The sequence below is a fragment of the Clarias gariepinus genome, chromosome 12, assembly GCF_024256425.1.
Source record: "Clarias gariepinus isolate MV-2021 ecotype Netherlands chromosome 12, CGAR_prim_01v2, whole genome shotgun sequence".
NCBI lineage: Eukaryota > Metazoa > Chordata > Actinopteri > Siluriformes > Clariidae > Clarias > Clarias gariepinus.
The window spans coordinates 13,783,011-13,801,716 of record NC_071111.1 but is presented as its reverse complement, the minus strand read 5'-3'; the positions used below and the strand labels follow the sequence as shown (position 1 = coordinate 13,801,716).

At 37.3% G+C, this 18,706-nt stretch overlaps 1 protein-coding gene across 1 annotated transcript; it reads right to left on the bottom strand.

The window, feature by feature from the left end:
- Window positions 1-813: 813 nt before the first annotated feature.
- Window positions 814-14,335, bottom strand: lta4h (leukotriene A4 hydrolase). Its single transcript, XM_053508953.1, has 19 exons — window positions 14,097-14,335; window positions 12,310-12,440; window positions 11,925-12,045; window positions 10,839-10,907; window positions 9,994-10,098; window positions 9,488-9,540; window positions 8,607-8,679; window positions 8,327-8,467; window positions 8,103-8,126; window positions 7,870-7,940; window positions 7,080-7,191; window positions 6,827-6,971; window positions 6,162-6,265; window positions 5,498-5,568; window positions 5,314-5,368; window positions 4,945-5,040; window positions 4,691-4,773; window positions 4,205-4,309; window positions 814-1,192 (listed from the first exon to the last, which is right to left on the bottom strand). The coding sequence occupies exons 1-19, from the start codon at window positions 14,250-14,252 to the stop codon at window positions 1,054-1,056; spliced, it is 1,854 nt and encodes a 617-aa protein (XP_053364928.1). The 5' UTR covers window positions 14,253-14,335; the 3' UTR covers window positions 814-1,053.
- Between the last annotated feature and the right edge of the window lie 4,371 nt (window positions 14,336-18,706).

The window sequence follows — 18,706 nt, the reverse complement described above, 5'->3', positions numbered from 1 at the left end:
AAAAATCAGTGTCCTGGAGAGGACAAATGGAGGGTAATATGGTGTAATGTCGCCCCCTGTTGGCCGCTTTAACAAATTGTAACCTCGCTAATATCAGGAAAAACCCAAATTCGCATTTCACAAGTATTAGGAGTTTGTACTTCAGGTAAATAACCCATATAGAAGAAATAATTTTCGCTAAAGACAGTCATTACCAAACATGTGTGCCACTCAGCCCTAGTGTAGTTGACTGCACACACTTAACACAATAACGCTGGCTATCATGACGTACTGTAAGACGTGGCCCTCTGTAGGACAGACATATTTAGCATGTTGCTATTGTGCATGCTTCCTTCACTAAACTAATATGCTAATGTTCACCACACAACATCCAAAGGAAAAAAAGTGTCACTTCTCTTTCAGCATCCCAACACCAAGAGGCAAGACATTAACCCCTGAGCTACAGGTCTGACACTTATCACACTGTTTGGCCTCCATGTGGGTCATTTTGAGTATTTTTTTTAAATACACAAAATTTATCTTGTTACTTTTTTCTAATTTCACACATATGTTAAAGGTTTAATATGATTATAAATTGGTTATATTGTGAATCAGAGACATTTCCCCCTCATTTTTGAACTTGTCAGAGGTCAAGCTGTAGCTGTTTTCAGATTTTTTTTAGCATTTTTTATGACAAGCTCCATTGTCTCATTACCTTCATTTATAATGCTATAACATCCATATAACAAGAAAAACATTTTTATTGTAAAACTCATTGTTTTTTCCTCCTAAAGTGTTTAGAAAATGTAATATTTGAACAATACACACACACACTTGAACTTGAAGAGTTTATTGCTTAATGCGGTCAACTTCTCTTAAAGGCAAACTGATAGCAACAGACAATGTGTTGGTGACATTTTAAGGAGCTTTATTTACCCCTCTTGCCCTGAGATCAAGATCTCTTTTAAGACAAAGTGTTAAACTGATAAAAACCACATCCTGTAGATCTGTTTGTTCCACAGGATGACTATAACATGTAGCCCAGATGCAGCAGCGATGATAAGGGCTGCACGGTTAGAAGCCTGTGCTACTATTCTGGGAAATCTTCAGGTCCTTGGACACCAGAGTGGCAGTGACGGGATGCATCTCAGCACTGTGCTCCTTAAAGGTCTTTACAGCCTCATCGCTGAACTTGGGAAAATTGTATACCTCCCTGAGGGGGAAAAAAAAGACATTGACACACATCATGGCCTGGTACATGTTTGCAGTGTCAGGTGCCTGTTTTTAGTCGAGTTCCTGTATCCGGTTTACTGAAATAATTTACCCAGTGTTATGAGACTGGACACACATATGACTGCTTCAATCTGGCAGGAACTGTAGCAAAATCCCACAACCCTGATGGAGGCTAAAAGTAACGTTTCCCTGCACAACCTGAAATCACTAGCGTCGAACCTCGAGGTTTATACTAAATACTATGAAACAGCAACAATGGCTAATAAAAACAATTTAGTTAGGCTCAGACAGTGGATTCTTAAATCTGATTGGTCAGAAGGTGTTATATCGACTGTAGTTTTAGGTCACATGTTTATATTAATATGCTAATTCTGATGTTACTGGTTCCATAGATACAGCTCATTTACAGAAACTTATATAATGGACATAATATAATCCTTGAAGCCTTATAATATATGGACAGAGCACCACACCAGTGTTCACAATTCAGAAAACGATCTAAATCACAAGAAATGTCACATTCAAGAGTTTCTTATACATCTATTTTTCATAATATATAAACTTCACAATACCCTTGTAAAACTCAAAAGTAACTCAATAACTCATTCTCCAGCAAGAGAATAGGGTTGCGTAGGGTTACAAAACCTAACAGCTGTTTTTTTTTAATAAAACCACAATTCTGTGTCTAAGATTCCTGATTTTAAGCAATGGGTTTTTACTCCAAATATTGACTGTTTATTTGATTACTCTTTATTGCTCATAAAAGTTTCTTTTATGCAGAAATGTTTTTAAAAGCACCCTTGCTTATGCCATATTTTTGTATGTGCCCAAGACTTTTGCACAGCACTATAAATAAAATAAATCAAATTCAAATTTTATTTCATTTGTCACATACACAGTTGTTAGGTTTATAAATATTTTAAATAAATAGTTGTTAGGTTTTACTGAGTTTTGCTCCTTTCTACTTTTATGCAAATCCAGGAGCGTACATTAGATTTTTTTCCATCTGAAAACTGTTCTGTCTTGTACTATATTTCTTTACAGCCATGCATATATTCCCCTGTAATGTTATTTATTTATAAATTTTTAAGTTATGTATGGAAATTATTTTGTACATAACTGTGCAGACATGATAAACATATATAACAAAATTGGTACAGTATATAAGACTTTAGCACAGTAAGCCTAAGACTTTTGCACAGTACTGTACATGAACTTTAAGCTATAAACGCAGGGGATCGCACTACAGGCAATTTGAAAATGCCCTTTGGACTGCGGTAGGAAACCTATTAAGCCTTATAAGAACATGCAAACTTGCACACAGGCCCAAGGCGGAAATCGAACCCCCGACCCTGGAGATGCGGGGCCACGGTGCCGCCTTAACACAAAACTGTCATTTAAAATTATGTCCATGAATGTAGGTGAAGAACACACACACACAAAAAGGTAGATCAGCTACATTTTCAAAATGGAATGAAAGTGAAGGTAACTAAAGGTTACAAATGTGGACACACAATGAAATAGCCCAGTCACTAGACATCACATTCCTAAAAGGCAAAGCCATAAGAGGACTTTCTAAAAGGGATCTAGTCACTGGTGTCCCTGGTGGCATTGGGTTTAATGGTGTCAAAACCTCAAAAAGTATTCACAAGCAAACGCGGTGAGCCATAAAATGTGAAAACTGTCCTTGGCTGGTTTAACCAGTGGTATCAGTTCTAGTGTGGGTAAGAATATGGATAATTCTCCTTTAGGCCAAGTCAACTGGACACACTACAAGGCCAAAAGTATCCAGCTGTCTGAAAGACTAAGCAGTGTTATCTTACTGACTAGAGATTAAAGGCAAATGGCATTGGAAATTCCTTTCATTATTCTTACATTGTCACAAATGCCACAGTAAAGGAACCAAACCATGTCCCGAAGATGTGTTCACAAAACTTTTTCCTGTGGTCCCTGATGCTGTTTCAGAAGTAACAACTAATGCCAGTCTCAAACCAAAGGAAATTTCCTACAAACAAGATAAGAAATTATATTTCTAGGACTTATCTTGAAAGAGCAATGACATTGAGTCTAAAGCTTAACGAGTCACTGAAGCAACAGAAAATAGTAGAAGCAGGTTTATTATTCTACTGGCTTAACCCTCAATCTGGGAAAGAATCATTTACCAGTACATTGGTAACTTACAAGTAAGAGTGATTGTGTTATGGTTATAAATAAACGAATTAGCCTTTGTGCCTTTTAACTTTGTGAGGTTTTTTATATGTATTTTATATACATTCTTTGGAAGTGGTCAAAAAATTATTACACTAGACAAGCAAAGAACCATGTTTGGTAACTTCACTGACCTTGGACTTAAAAATGATTAATATACTTTTTTGGGAATTATTTTTTTTTCGGGTCTGTGTGCATGAAGTTTGTATGCTTCTCGTGCTTGGTAGGTTTCCTCTGGGTTCTCCGGTTTCCTCCCACAGCTCAGAGGCATGCAGACTAAGGTAATTGGCGTTCCCGAATTGCCCGTAGTGTGTGAATGAGCGTGTGAGTGTGTGTGTGCCCTTGATGGATTGGCACCCCGTCTACAGCGATATAGATGATGAGTGAGGAAGTGAGTATTTCAACGTGTAGCCTAAAGGGTTAAGAAGCGTGGACCATTAAAAAGAGACAGATCATTGAAAGACTTAGCTATAGCAGAAAAGATCATTGCTTAGTTTGTCTAAAGAGAATTGTGATGCACTCTAATGCAACAACACTAGTTTGACCATCAAGTATTTAATACATACAATTAAATTACGTAAATTTGATATACTTGATTTTTAATAAATCACAAAGGTTGGACAGGTGTCAATCAGAAACTGTAGGAAATTTCAAAACCAGCTGAGATTAAAAAACAGTTTCCACTTGTCCACCGATGTTTTATTTTTATATTAAATACTTTACAGCAGTAAAATCTTCGACCCTACTTCACATACAAATAATACTTTTCACTGCCCCTAGTTACCTGAAGAGCGGGCGTGTGAACTTCATCCTGCCTTGCTCTGTGGCCATCTTCAGAGCCAGGGGAACGGCCTCTTCCCAATGTGCTTTGACACACAAACGCAGCCATCTACATGTACACACAAACACACACACACACACACACACACACAGAGGGAGATTGATACCAATAAAACTGGTATCTAACTGAACTAATCACAGGCCATTTAGAATGTTTATTTTCTTTACAGCGCATTACTAATGTAGATTTTCTGGGGTAATTAAATCTTTGTGTTTATTGATGCTGGTATAAAACATCATATGTAATACTGTACATGTATTTGTAGGGGAAAAAAAGTCTAATGAACCTGAATACAGAACAACCGAGTCTCAGAGTAAAGACCAAATATGAGAACACATTTATGTAATTTAAAAACATGTAAAAGAAATCCAAAAGTAAAACCACCGACCCAACCCAAAATCACAAGCACTCACTATCTAGTTTGTTTACCTAAAACGGATCTCAGCATTCCGGATACTGTTGAAGTTATACACCTCCTGCATTCTCTTAACATGAGACACAGAAAGAGGGTCCTGAAGAGACAGAGAGAGAGAGAGAAAGAGAGAGAATATGCAAAGAGCCCATAGATATTTAGTGCAGGACATTGTCAATAAATTTGGTGTTTAACATGTAGTCTATGAGTGCGGTTTAAACATTTTTATAATGTTGAAATATGGAAATAGTGTTAGTGTAGGTCTCAGTACCTCATGCACCAGCACAGCCAAGAACTCAATCAGCTGATGAGAGGAGAACTGCTCTATATCAGCCTTTTTGAAGCCTGTGAGATCTGTCTCTTTAGCCTGACAAGTAACAAACACACACACACACACAATTAAATATTCTCATTTCAGTAAATAAAGCAATATGTTACATAACTTTCATTTAATTTTTTATGTATTAAAAATATATAATGAAGACTGCTGCCTTTTGCATGCAAATAAAATCCTTATCTATATTGTACCTGAGACTACTGACTTTTTTTCAAAAGCAAAACATTTTCACACCAAAGATTGACCGTGTTTATTGTAGCGATCTATAGCACAAGAACTGAATTTAGAAATAAGGTAGTTTACCTTCACCCATCTCTGGGCTAGTGCAGTGCAGGTGTCTGCCAGAGTGGTGTCATACCTGAGTAAGGACAGTGTTTAGATGTAAAGCATATTGATACACTGAATACCACGCATGGATGCACACAAATATTACATATATGCATTTGAATACACAGACGCATGCATGCATGCATATAATGCTGCTTACTCTGGCTTGACAGGGGCCATTCCTGGAGTGTGCATCCATGCATTCCAGTCCACTTTATTCAAGATGTCTACCTGTCATTGAGCAACAACCGAAGCAAGACAGACCTTTAATTAAAAACACAAACACATACACACACACACATACAAACACACAAACACACAAAGCTGCCCCTCTCTAGTATCTCAAAAAAGGTCCTTACCAAAAAGGTACACAAACTGTACAGTGATTGCAACACTGTGGCATGCAATAAAATTACAGCACCACAGAGAAGGCTCGCACTGATGTTTTGCTGTTTCTTGTTATTTTGTTCAAAAATAATAACAAGCCGAGAGCAGGAAGTGCAGTTGCGCATTTTAAGTAATGTATTTTGTAATATTGGCAAAACATACTTCCACATTTTTGTTCCGTACTGGTCTTCATAGATAGACATGGTCATTTGGTCAATTGTAATTTACATTTCTCAAGCTTGAGTTTGATCAATCAGTGAGGTTCAGTGTACCAGACCCAACTCCATAGTTTCTGGTCCATAGAGAAGTACCTACTCTGCAACTCTACTTCTGAAACCATAACACAAAAACTGAAACTGGTCCTACTTCCTGTAGGACACACACACACACACACACACACACACACACTCAGTCTTGCACATACAAGGATTTCTTACCTTGTCTTTAAAGTAGGTGAACAGGTAGTTTTTCCAGTCGTCTGTGGTCACGCTGCTGTAGGCAAACATCTGGATATAGGACTTCACAAAGCCCATGAACACCTCTGTATAGCGCAAGTGAGACACAAAGATGTTCTCTGCTTACGTTTGTAAACTCATTAACGACTTAACAGCTTGTACTGAAATAATTACCAAGCAAATATTATAACACACTATATTTAGTCATGTAAAACTAATTAGGAGACACATTAAATATTCATTTCCTTAATAGGAAATGTCAGCATATTGATTTTTGATCTTGTTTTCATTTATGTACATGAAGGGTATTGAATTGCATGTAAACAAAAAAAAAAAACACTTTGTTTTCACTGATTAATCCAAAGAAATGCATATTTTAACTAAGAAATCTCAGGATCTCAGGATCTCAGCATGGCTACATTTCCCACTTCAAAAACTTAGAGCAAACCAAATAGATTTTTTGAGGTTTAAATACTTCTAGCCATACCATGTATAAAATACAAGGTGACTATAAAGTGTGGAAATGTGACATTACATAGATGAGGTAATACATTTGTAATAATCCATGTTTGTGCAGATTTTGTGTAATATATCTTTTAAATCAGACTTCATGTTCATTCTTTACTATTGTGTGTATCTACATTTACCTGGCCCTCCCATCAGCTCTTCCAGGTGGTAGAGCAGAGCAAAACCTTTCTCATAAGGCACAGAGGAGAAGCATTCGTCAGGGTCGACATCTTCCAGGTTTGGCACCAGGTTGGTGTTGACATTGTTTTCTCCAAAATGGTTGACCTGGAAAAAAAAAAAAAACAGGACAGTCAGCTAGCTGGTTTCTGTGTGTGTGTGTGTGTGTGTGTGTTTGTGTGTACATGCTTAGATAGGTTTGTGTGTGTGTCTTACAGACTCCTGTAGCTCTTTCCAACCTCCCATCGCTTTAAACTGTCTGAACTGCTCTCCTTCCATCGCTCTGCCAATCATTCTCTCCAGATACACAGTGTGTCCCTCATTCAACCTAGAAAGAGTCAAAAATATTTACACCTTTAAGCCTCTACGCGCGTGTGCTATATTACACACTGATATATGGAGAAAGTGTTTGATACCACAACACTAAACTGTGCGGTGATAATAAAATGTCAGTTTGCATTTACTACCTAAAAATTAACCCTAGGCAGGTATATGTGGTGATGACACGGTGCTGTGCATATTTGTCACATTTGAAATGATTGAATCATCATTGCTCTTGGAGTAATTTTGGTAAGTCGGCAACTAAAGGCAGGTTCAGGTTCTCACCATGGCTTACTGGAGTCCCAAAGTCTTATAAACGGCTTTGTAACCATATCCAGAGTGTCAGTTACTTTGTTTCTCATGTGTTCTTGAATTTCAATGGATCGTAGCATGATTTGTTGCTTTTGGCATGCTTCACTTTATCAGACAGGTTCAAGTGACGTATTGATTAAACATGTGGCAAGTGAAACTTGACTTCCCCATTGAGGGTCAGGCAGGTTTAGATGGCTTTTTTTTCTTAATAAATAAAATACCCCTCATTTTAAAAACTGCACTTTGTATTTATCACACAAATAAATTTCAGTGCAAAAAAAAAAATCTACAAAAACACTTTTTAAAGAAAAAAAAGGCAAACACTTTTTCACAGCACTGTATCTAAAATCACAGTATGTCTATGATGACTTACCAGAAATGCTCCCAGGTTTTATTAGTCACCAGGTTTCCAGTCCAGCTGTGAGAAATCTCATGAGCAATGACCTACAGTCAGACAGATAAGATTTTAACAAAATACAGAAGTACAGAAGAAAACAAATATTCTGCACACATGTATTAATTAATAACAAGTAAATGTTTGATGCAAATTCATTGCTCATTCATTTGCAATGTTGAATTGGACACGGCACAAAAATGCTGACTTACAGAAGCAAGGGATCGGTCTCCAGCCTGGTAATAAACACAAGAACAGATTCTTAGATGCACAGACACACAGTTAGGAGGACTAGTAACTTATCATGTAAAAACAGTTGTTATTATACTGGTAGATTAGTTCAAATTCACACTTTGACAGAAAGAAAGGTAAGCTTGTGTGTATTGTAACACACAAACGTTTGTGGGATGGAAATGGATTTGGTGTGTGCTCTAACCAGGAGAGTAGGTGTGGCAAAGGTGAGGCAGGGGTTCTCCATGCCACCATAGGGGAAAGAAGGAGGAAGCAACAGCACATCATATTGTCCCCATACATACGGTCCTGCAAGACCCTCAGCAATCTTCAGCATCTTCTCCGTCTAACATGACACACGGACACAAACGCACAGGTGTACATTTACACACATGAACAGTAAGGCCATTTACTAATACATTTATCACACGTGGTTTAAACATGGCACACACACACACACACACACACAATTGTTCCACACTTACTTCAGAGAACTCAAATGCAGCCTTGTCCACATACTCCTTCTCTGACCAAACCCTGGATCTGTGTCCGATCTCCCTGTACAACACAGAGGACATATTTTCATATCCTCTTAAGTCACATCTATTGGCTCGTAAGTCTTTCAGATGCATAATTAAATGTCTATAACTGCAAAGACAGCCTAGACCTGAGACTTGCTTTCTGTTAATAATTTAATTGTTGTTAATTTAATTGAGTTTCAGAGATTGGTTATGTAACAAAATATGCATGTTCCCACCAAACCTCAGAGACGTATCATGAAATGTAATTGCAACAATATAACATTTTAAACTGAACTAAAATGGTTATATTAATAAACTTAATAAACTTTTAATTGTTAAACCTTTTATGCAATATTGAGTCTATGGTGTTATATCACGTCTGTGGTGTTACTTCAATATTTATCTAAAATTAATTTCCTTCAGAGACATTTAATCTTATTATGTTTTTAGACTGTAAAGTGGTTTCAATATTTTAGAATAAAGACTATAAAAATACCACGGACCATTTTTCCTGTTTTTTTTTTTTTTTTTTTTATATATATATATGTACAGTGTTCTCCTTCGGCAGAAATAGGGATCAAGTTGAACAATTAAACTTTAAAATTTATTATAAAAAATATATGTATTTTCACAAAATCTGCCTCTCATATGCCACCCCAACTAAAGAATGACCCGAGTACTGTCAAACAACCAAATAGTAAGACTGTTTGTGGTGTTAATTTAAGAACAAGTCTGTTCAAATGCAAGATATTTTTGAATTGACTAAAAGCTAATTTAAACATTGTATTGTTTTTTAGGGTCTTAAAGTCTGATCTATCAAGTGGATCAAGAAAAAGAGAACCTACCTGCTCTCTAGAGCTCCCACCACAATGGCAATAAGGTAAGAGGGCATAGGAACCTGTGAAAAAATCACAAGCATGCACACACACACACACACACACACACACACACACATGCATCAGTAAATACATGCATGCATCAAGATCTTTACCACAAATTTATCAGTAGCTATATTAAGGATCTGCTGTAAGTGACTTACAAGACAAACGAAAGAAAAGAAATGATTTAAAGAGCACCAGTCTTGTTTTTAGTACCTGGATATTTTGTGAGACTTTAAGACTTTAAAGTTAAGTTACCTCCTTCACATAATTTAAATGTAAAGGCTGGGACCACATACAGGTTGCTCACGATCACAAATCGTACATTCATCGAATCTTAAAACATTACTGACAAACAAGCAACATGAGTGTCACAACACGAACAGAATGAGGAAGAGAAACGGACTGTGTTTATGTGTGCATGTGTTTGTGTCTGTGTACACAGAAGGAGAGAGAAATGCTGGTGGGCTAACCGGTTGTCTGAAGTGGTAAATGATTCGGCTGCTGTCCTTCGGATCAGGCTCCTGTCCATCACGCAATGCACTCATAAGTGCTATCAGCTCTTTGGGCACTGACACCTAAAAAACACAGACACACAAACATACAGCATACTGATTAAACTAACAAGAATGTTAATCCCAGAGCCAGTCAGTAGGGGATCAGATATGTTATGGGGCAGTTTAGTAAACATGGCATCATGGACTCCCAAGAAATACAAGGAGACTTTAGATGAAAATCTGGTTGCCTCTGCTAAGAAGATAAAAGTTGGTGGTGATTGGATCTTCCAACAGGACAACAACGCCAAAATGATACAATGAATAAAGTCAAGAGTTTGTCTTAAACTCCAGTGAAAACCCGTGGGATGCAGCGTTCACAAAAAAGAGATTCCGTTATTGACTTTGTTCGCCATTGACTATTAACTCTATGGGAGCTTTCACAAAGTATTGTGAAAATTATTGCCACATGTTTCTGTTAAAAGAAAAAACCTAAAAACATTTGTTTTAATCTTTATTAAATGGTATAATTATTTTTATTTGTTAATAAACCTGTTTAAGAATATACCTTAGCTCGGGGGGTGTCAAACTGGAACCAAAAAGGACCTGTGTGGGTGCAGGCTTTTATTCCAATAAAGCAGAAGCCACACCTGGTAGTCTATTAAGAGCCAAGCATGACTAATGAAACAGGTGTTACTGGGTATGGCTTAGTTGGAACGAACACCTTTTTCCACACCGACACTTTCTGGATCCAGTTTGACACTTTTAGGGCTAGAGATAATCAGTATGGCAAAAACAGTTGTATGTGAGTTTGAGTGTGGTACCTGGGAATAGTAGGTGTGTTTCACTGATGGAGTGTCCTGGCAGGGCAGCATAGACCTGCAGTGAGTGGCCTGTTGGATTTGAGAAATGATCATAGAACTCGGTTACTGTTGGTGCATAGTCTTATGTTTAGACTCATGTGCATAGTAAAACTGTATATAAACAAATAAAGAAGGAGTTTAAGGTTAACTGCAAGTTCTCAAGTTGTCTATAAAATGAGCTAGAATCTCTGGCAACACTGAACTTAACGAGAAGTTGTAGGACTGAGCAGACTTATTTTCAGGCTAAGAAAATGCAAACCAATTAAAAATAAATAAATAAATAAATAAATAAATAAATCTCATGTCAAAGGCCATTTAAGACCACTGCACCCTGGGTGAATCGGGTATAGATGTACTATTACAGGAATATACAATTACTTATGATTACTTCATATTTATTCAAGAATAAATATAATGGTCATCTTATAAAGCTTAATACATTAATCACTGAAAGAGATTGCTAAACACCCTTGTGTGCTATATTCACGTGTCACCCACAGTGCAGACACGATATCGGTCATAAACCAGATGAAGCTAATATAAAACAGAGATAACGGACTGAGACGTGTTGAAAGGCGAAGTTGCAGAAGTGTGCCGTACAACCGCATTGTTTCAACAGCACTCTTCCTGCAACATTACACTGTAATACTTAATTCCACTGCGTGAAAATCTCTTTCATGAAATCTCTGTACTTGCTGATATGCTGCAGTTATCTGTTAGAAGATTCAGCATTAACTGTTGAAATGAAAAAGTCCTCAAGATGAAGGTTTTATAATTTCCCTGGAACATGACACGCTGTTGTTTTCTTTGCCTTAATAACTTTTTTTTATCCTCCAATGAAGGATAGCAGACTTTCCAACTTCTCAGTTACTTGACAAGCTTATCCTGTTTTTTCGCCAATAGACTTAAAGAAAGAGACATAGGGGTTGGTGTGGCAATAACTATTTACAGCCTTTATAAGGTAAGTGAAAACAAGAAGTAAGTTGCGTCAAGCTGCAGTTCATTATTTTTCTCAAGATCAAGGTCTTAGAGGATGAGCGGACATACCTGGCACTGGCTAAAAAGATACGGGTGCTTTTTCCCAGCAGTTTGTGCAGGAGTGAGCCACTGCAGGGCCGAGGCCTTCGGTGAAGTCTCAAACTCGATCTCCACAATCACATGCTGCCCACTGAACACACATCACACATTAGCTGTACAGCTCATAACATAATAAATCTCATATTCACCCACAGATCAACATTTTAAGATACTGTAATGACATGGTTCTGACCTTATTAGTTATAAATGGTATAAATCTGGAATAACCATGTAATTTAATTAATTGGTGAATAAATAAATAAAATTCACAGTAATAGTGCCACTTTATATTGACCATACCAATCTACAGTCCTATAGCACTCTAAACTACCCGGTGATAAGAGTGTGATGATACCGTGAGAGCTCAAAGGGCAGGCTGATCTCCAGAGGACTGCCTTTATAACCCTGCTTCTCTCCCAGGGTGAACTTGGCAGCCTGGCCATTGGCTGATACCTTGAAGATCTTTAGGTCATTCGTATCAAGAGTCTAGAAGACAGAAAAAGTTTCATATCAGAAATTTAAGCTTAATAACTCTGGACAAAGTACCAAGCAGATTAATTAACTACTGAAATCTGAGTGCAGGTGAGATTAGATGTACGAATGCACTAATTGCCCATAATGAATACCATTATCAGGGCTCACACATTGAATAGTTGAAACACCGGACAAGGTTTGATGCATTTCTCATCCCTGATAAAGGGGTATTTCGAGCGTGACATGCTGGCATTTTTCCTTAAATCACACCATTATCAAGTCTCTAAAGTTTCTTTTAACTCAGAAACAAACAGGTTTGACTCCTGGGAGAAATCAGTATCAGATCACAAACAGAAAATGTGCATATCATTTAAGTCTGGCATGTTTTTTTTTTTTTTTTGGACTATGACACAATGTTTTTAGATATCGATATTCCTAATAGTATGCATGGCAGATACGGCAGGGTTTTGTAAAGCAGCACAACACAATGATTCTTAATATAAAAACATATTACTGATAAAGTTACTGGTTTAAGGTATTTTTTAACTTTTTTTAGTAATAATAATAATACAATGATATATATATATGTTATTATCAATGATAACCTTGTATTTGGGCATTTCTTCAAATGCACTTTAAATAACTTGTTTTATCCTACTAGTAGCAGATTATCCATATTGTTTATATATCTATTAATAGGTCAATGCAACAAAAAATGCAATCAAATAATAGTTGCATTTAAAGATCTAATAATGCATGGTACTGTAGATTTATAAACAGAATAAACTCCTTAACAAGTCTGTAGACAAATTATGTGGTAAAGAATATTTACATGCAGTTTATGTACAGCTCAAACTTTCCTGTCATGCACATTCACTCTAAATCCATCTGATTTGTTGTCACTTTCACACACTTTTTACATTTTTCACTTGTCATTAATGAATTTCACACACTTTTTACTGTGTCATTAATGACTTTCACACCCCACACAAGACCTAAAGTTCCTTCCTCACAGACCTGTCAGACTCGGAGCAAGGAATTATTATTCCCTACCATACTTCGTGAAACCACGCCTCCTGCAATCGGATTGGCTATTTGTTCAAATCGCTCTCCACGCCCTGTCATATGTAAATGAGTAGCCAATCAGAGCACGGGAAACCGTTAAAGACTAGCCAATACGATCTTAGAAGGTGGGGTTTGTCGGAATACAGGTACGAAAAGACGCTTTGCGTGACAGTAGGGAGACTAAAGCAGAGAAAACTGATTGAACAGAATAAAAAAAAAAACATGGATGAAATATTAACCTAATATCATTATGTTACTGAAGCAAAATCTCAATGCATAAGGACATCTGGCTTCAAAATAAAACCAGTTTGGGGTTTAAATGTTGTTTAAATGTACAGGACTATAATTTCAGTTTATTTCAGAAATCTTCTTAAATATTGGCCATGCGAAGGGAGGATCAATCTTGCACTAGTTATATAATCAGCGACTGGGAATCAAAACTGCGCAAAACAGGAATAATAGTAACTGCGTGACTGTAGCACTGATCAACTCATCGACATTCTGGGTTTAAAAGAAATCTTTACAACTTCAGTGCTTTCACAACACGCTAGCGTTACATTCGAGCAAGAAAAGAAGATGCATAGCACAGTGTTGAGATTTTACCAGATCAGTGAATTTCTCCTGCAGCACCTCCACTGTGAGAGCCACCTTCCCCTTCAGCGCATGACTGTCGAAGTCCACATGATAGAACAAGTTCAGGTGGCGAGTAACACACTTGGAGAAAGAAGAGAAAGAGCAGGGGTCTGACACCGGAGCCATGATCACACACTACTCAGTGAACACACACACAAACACACTCGGACACACGCACAGACAGCTGGGATGCTGCATTTTAACCAACTGACTGTAGTCCTGGAACGGAAGTCGGACTGTTGCACCACGGGAAATGTATTTTAACGCGTTCCTAGGCGGGACTGCCCACCTATTTAAAAAAAAAAGTCTGCAATGTCTGCAACCTCTAGACATCTTTTTTTATTATAAGAAAATATAGGATCATTTGAAAGCAGGAGTTATTACTCTCTGGTAAACACATCAGTGCAAGCACACAAAAAAAGAAAGTTAATTGCAGTATTGAATTACATCTGAACAGAAACTTGTTGCAGTAAAAATGTTAGCATTTTTCTGCATTGCAATTTAACCTGAATTAAAGAAAAAAAATCCTTACAGCATTTACAATGCTTGGCACTGCAGTTAATTGTGTATGTATATTTCAAATAATAATGTGATTCAAGCATTTAAAATGCAATGCAAAAATATTCACCAAATATAGCAAATTGCTGCTGAAATATTTTCAAGTGAAATAAATCAACTTTACAAGATGACTCATAATATACGGTGTGTGTGTGTGTGTGTGTGTGTACAAAGAGGGTTCTGTTGTTGTTGAATGTCGAGCAGTACGTTCGCAGCGCCCCTGCTGTCTAAAGCTGGAGTTGCAGCCACGGCCGCATACATTTATGTTTTTACATTATCAAGCGCTTCTATTTGCTAGGTTTATTACATTCACTTTAAGGGGAAATGTGGGGTTTAAATTCATAGCAGATATTCCTCTATTAAAAGTCCTTCATAAAATTAAGCCCATTCGACCAGTTAAGATTTTGTTAAGGATTCAAACTGTTTTTCCTCCATCAAAAACAGTCAATACAGCACCATCACTTTCATTAGAAACATTTAACTTATTTTATAAGATCAGATGGGCTTCAGAAAGACAATGTTTGAATACTTTTACTGAGGGATCTACACCAGGATCAGAAGTGAGAAATGCAGCTGGTCCGAGATTTAAAATATAAATACCAAGTAGTTTATTATATTCAAGCTGTGTTGAGCATGTAATGATTTTATGACCCGACGTTTTTTTTAGACCCAGCACTCCTGGGATAGACACATTGTTTTGTATTGTTTCTTTACACTAATGTCACTTTATCCTCTCACTCACTCACTCATCTTCTATACCGCTCGGGACGTGTCGCGGGGACATGGAGCCTATCCCAGGAGGCTTAGGGCACGAGGCAGGGTACACCCTGGACAGAGTGCCAATCCATCACAGGGCACACACACATACACACACTATGAGCAATTTTGGGAACACCAATTTATGGGCAATTTTGGGAACACCAATTAGCCTAACCTGCATATCTTTGGACTGTGGGAGGAAACCGGAGTGCACGGGGAGAACATGCAAACTCCATGCACACAGAGACGTGAATCGAGCCTGGCTGGGAACCGAACCCGGACCCTGGAGGTGCAAGGCGACGGTGCTAAACACTACACCACATGCCAAAATAGAAAAGCTCTGTATCATTGCAAGAGTATATTTCTTGTAAAAGTCACTGCTGCAGTCTTACAGCTATATTCCTGAACTAACTCTTTTATTTTATTAGGAGATATATTGAGTAGCCAAGCAGATGACCTTGATAACCAAATATTAAAATGTTGTCCATCGGGGTGCTTAACGGTTAACGGTAGCTCACCTTTTAGTCCTGAGTTTAGGTCTAGCTTTCATTATCCATCAGATTGTCCAGCTCAAGTTGTTTTTACTTTGTATTTAAAACAATAATGTAAGTAGTTACTGTCAGATATACACTAGCATGTACTGTATTTAGGCCAGTTAATCAAGAATAACAGGTCATCTGCATAGCTTTTCTCCTGGATTGAGAAAAGCTATGTAGGATTGAATTTTACTCTGCAGTGAAATATACTTTGGTTTGTGAATGTTATTGAACATCCAGCTGACCTGTTTTTTTCGAGAACTGAGGCAATTTGCTGCCTCAAAGCCTTCGGCCCTGGTTTTGAAGTTGGACTGTATTTTGTAACTTTTACATTGTTAATAGTATATTGTAATAACAACGATATATACATACACTACTAGTCAGAAGTTTGGACACACCTTCTAATTTCATGGTCTTTTATGTTTTTATTTCTTCCTACATTATAAAACAATGCTGAATGCATCCAAAATATGCATCAATCTCCTCTGAACAGTTCCCATTGAGATGTGTCTGCTACTTATGCCTTGTAAAGCCTTTATAACAGCTCTAATCTGAGGTGGTGTTAATTGGTGATTTTTAAGGCTCGCAGCTCTAAATGAACTTCTCTGCAGCAACTTCTTTCCTGGGATGGTCTTTATAAGAGCCAGTTTCATCATGGTGCTTGATGGGTTTTGCAAATGCACATGACAATACTGTTCTTGCAAGAATTTTTTAGCTCTTTAAATTTTTTGACCTGTTTCTGTAGGTCATACTACACAGTTACACAGCTAGAAATCGTAAACTAATTTGCTTTACATCACTAAATGATTTACATCTTCCTGATTTTACCTTTCAGACAGAGTAAACTTGTTTATGTAAAGAAATAATTATTTAACAGTGTTCATTTGGCCATAAAAAAAAATTCTAAATGTTTTTTTTCTGTGATTCAAGGTCATCTACAGTATAGTGGTTTATTATTACATAGTTTAATATAAAATAAACTGATGAATACATTATTAGACATGTTGATAAATATGCATATGTTTTTCCACTTTTGGCACTCTAACTGCAAAGTATGTAAAATGCACACCAGTGAATTTTCCGTGCCGGTAAATTAACTGTGTTTCCCGGAAAAAACGACTGGCTTAACCACATGAGGAAATGGAGAAAAAGGACAAAGTAAAAAAGTCTAATAGCACTTTGGGAAGATGCATCAGTACAGGCTGATGGCTAGAGAGAATGTGTTGAAACAGAGCCATATATTTAAGCAATATCACACAAGAGGGAGCGCTATATTGCTGGATATAGGACGGCTGTGATGTGGTCGTGGGCACAAGGGCAAAACCCAATCTCTATAGCAGATCCCGATGGATAAAATGTCCATTTTCTACAGCCACTATTTTTGCAGATGTGAATCGAAGATTTCCATGACGCACTTTGTCACATATGGAGCATCATTTAAAAAATCACATAATAATTTAACACAAAAATGTAAACATTAGTTACAAACCTTTTATTCTCAATGGTTGTGAGATAGGTGTGTAAGAGAGGGCAGGGGGCTCACAGAGACCTAATATGATAGTATGAAGGAGATGATGAGTCACAAAGAGAAGTTGCAGGAGGCAAACATTGCTTCTAATAAAATGGGAACTCATATTGAGAATATTGTGTTTGTGTATTGAAGTAAATAAAGCTTTTACGCCCTGCTTGTTGAACTCCTAGTTGTCCCTAGCTGATGCTGAGCAAATGAGTCCATCACTCAGCTGAAGAAAGAGAAATCTGACCTGATGCTTCTGGTGAAGACACTGTGTGAATCAGTGCAGAATATGGAAATACTCAGTCATACTCAGACGTGTGAAGTGTGTGAACAATCAAAAGTGAGAAAAGCCTTGCATTTAACACTAATTTTCAATCAGTGTTCGTGATGCATACTTACTTACACCACAGGTTGTGCATATGTATTTTTGAAACAAAAAGAAAACTAGATTTTTAAGTTGCTATAAGTTAGTGAATCACTGCAGATGTAAATATTTAGCACTTGAATTGGAACCTCTTCCGCTTCATGTCTGTGTTAAAGAAGTGTGAACAACAGCAGCATGATTTCTGTGTCTTCCAGTCCAAGTGTGAAGAGATAAAGAAGTTTAAACATTAATTTAAATTGCACGCATTTCATTTTTTATTGCAGTTTTATAGCAGTTATTGTGTTTTTTGCAAAAGGGGTCCACTGTTTTGATGAATTTGAACTTACACTTAGCGGGCTATAAGCAGCTTAGACGTTTTTGGTTTAAACTTTTTCATGTTAAATATACCATTTAGATATAAGATCAAAACCACTCTTGTTACAGTGGTACAGTAAATAATGGATGGGATAAATTAGGCAGTCAGTTCTTGAAGTTGATGTGTTGAAAGCAGAAAACATTTGCATGTGTAAGGATATTAGCGATGTTGACAAGGGCCATAGTGTGGCGGGGTAATCCAAAATCGAAGGTACAAGAAACAAGGCAAAAGTCGGGTGAACTAAAACAAACTGGATCAAAATTCAAAAGAGCATACAGGTTTTTAAAATGCTTGGTAACGACAAGGGAGCAAGTAACAGGGAGCGTATAGTCACAAAGACTGGAAGTGTATTTGATTAGTCTTAGGTGTGTTAGAACTCCGGGGAGGTGGAATGTAGGCGCTGAAAGGTGTAGTTCTTGTTCGTTGTAGTTCTGGGTCTGACAAAGACAGCATAGCTGTGGGCCAGGTCAG

Excerpts from the sequence above, each read along its gene's own strand:
- lta4h (XM_053508953.1), bottom strand. The coding sequence starts at position 14,252 with ATGGCTCCGGTGTCAGACCCCTGCTCTTTCTCTTCTTTCTCCAAGTGT. Across the intron at positions 8,127-8,326 it reads TTGCCACACCTACTCTCCTG|GCTGGAGACCGATCCCTTGC; the intron begins GTTAGAGCACAC and ends GTTTATTACCAG. Across the intron at positions 1,193-4,204 it reads TTCACACGCCCGCTCTTCAG|GGAGGTATACAATTTTCCCA; the intron begins GTAACTAGGGGC and ends TTTCCCCCTCAG.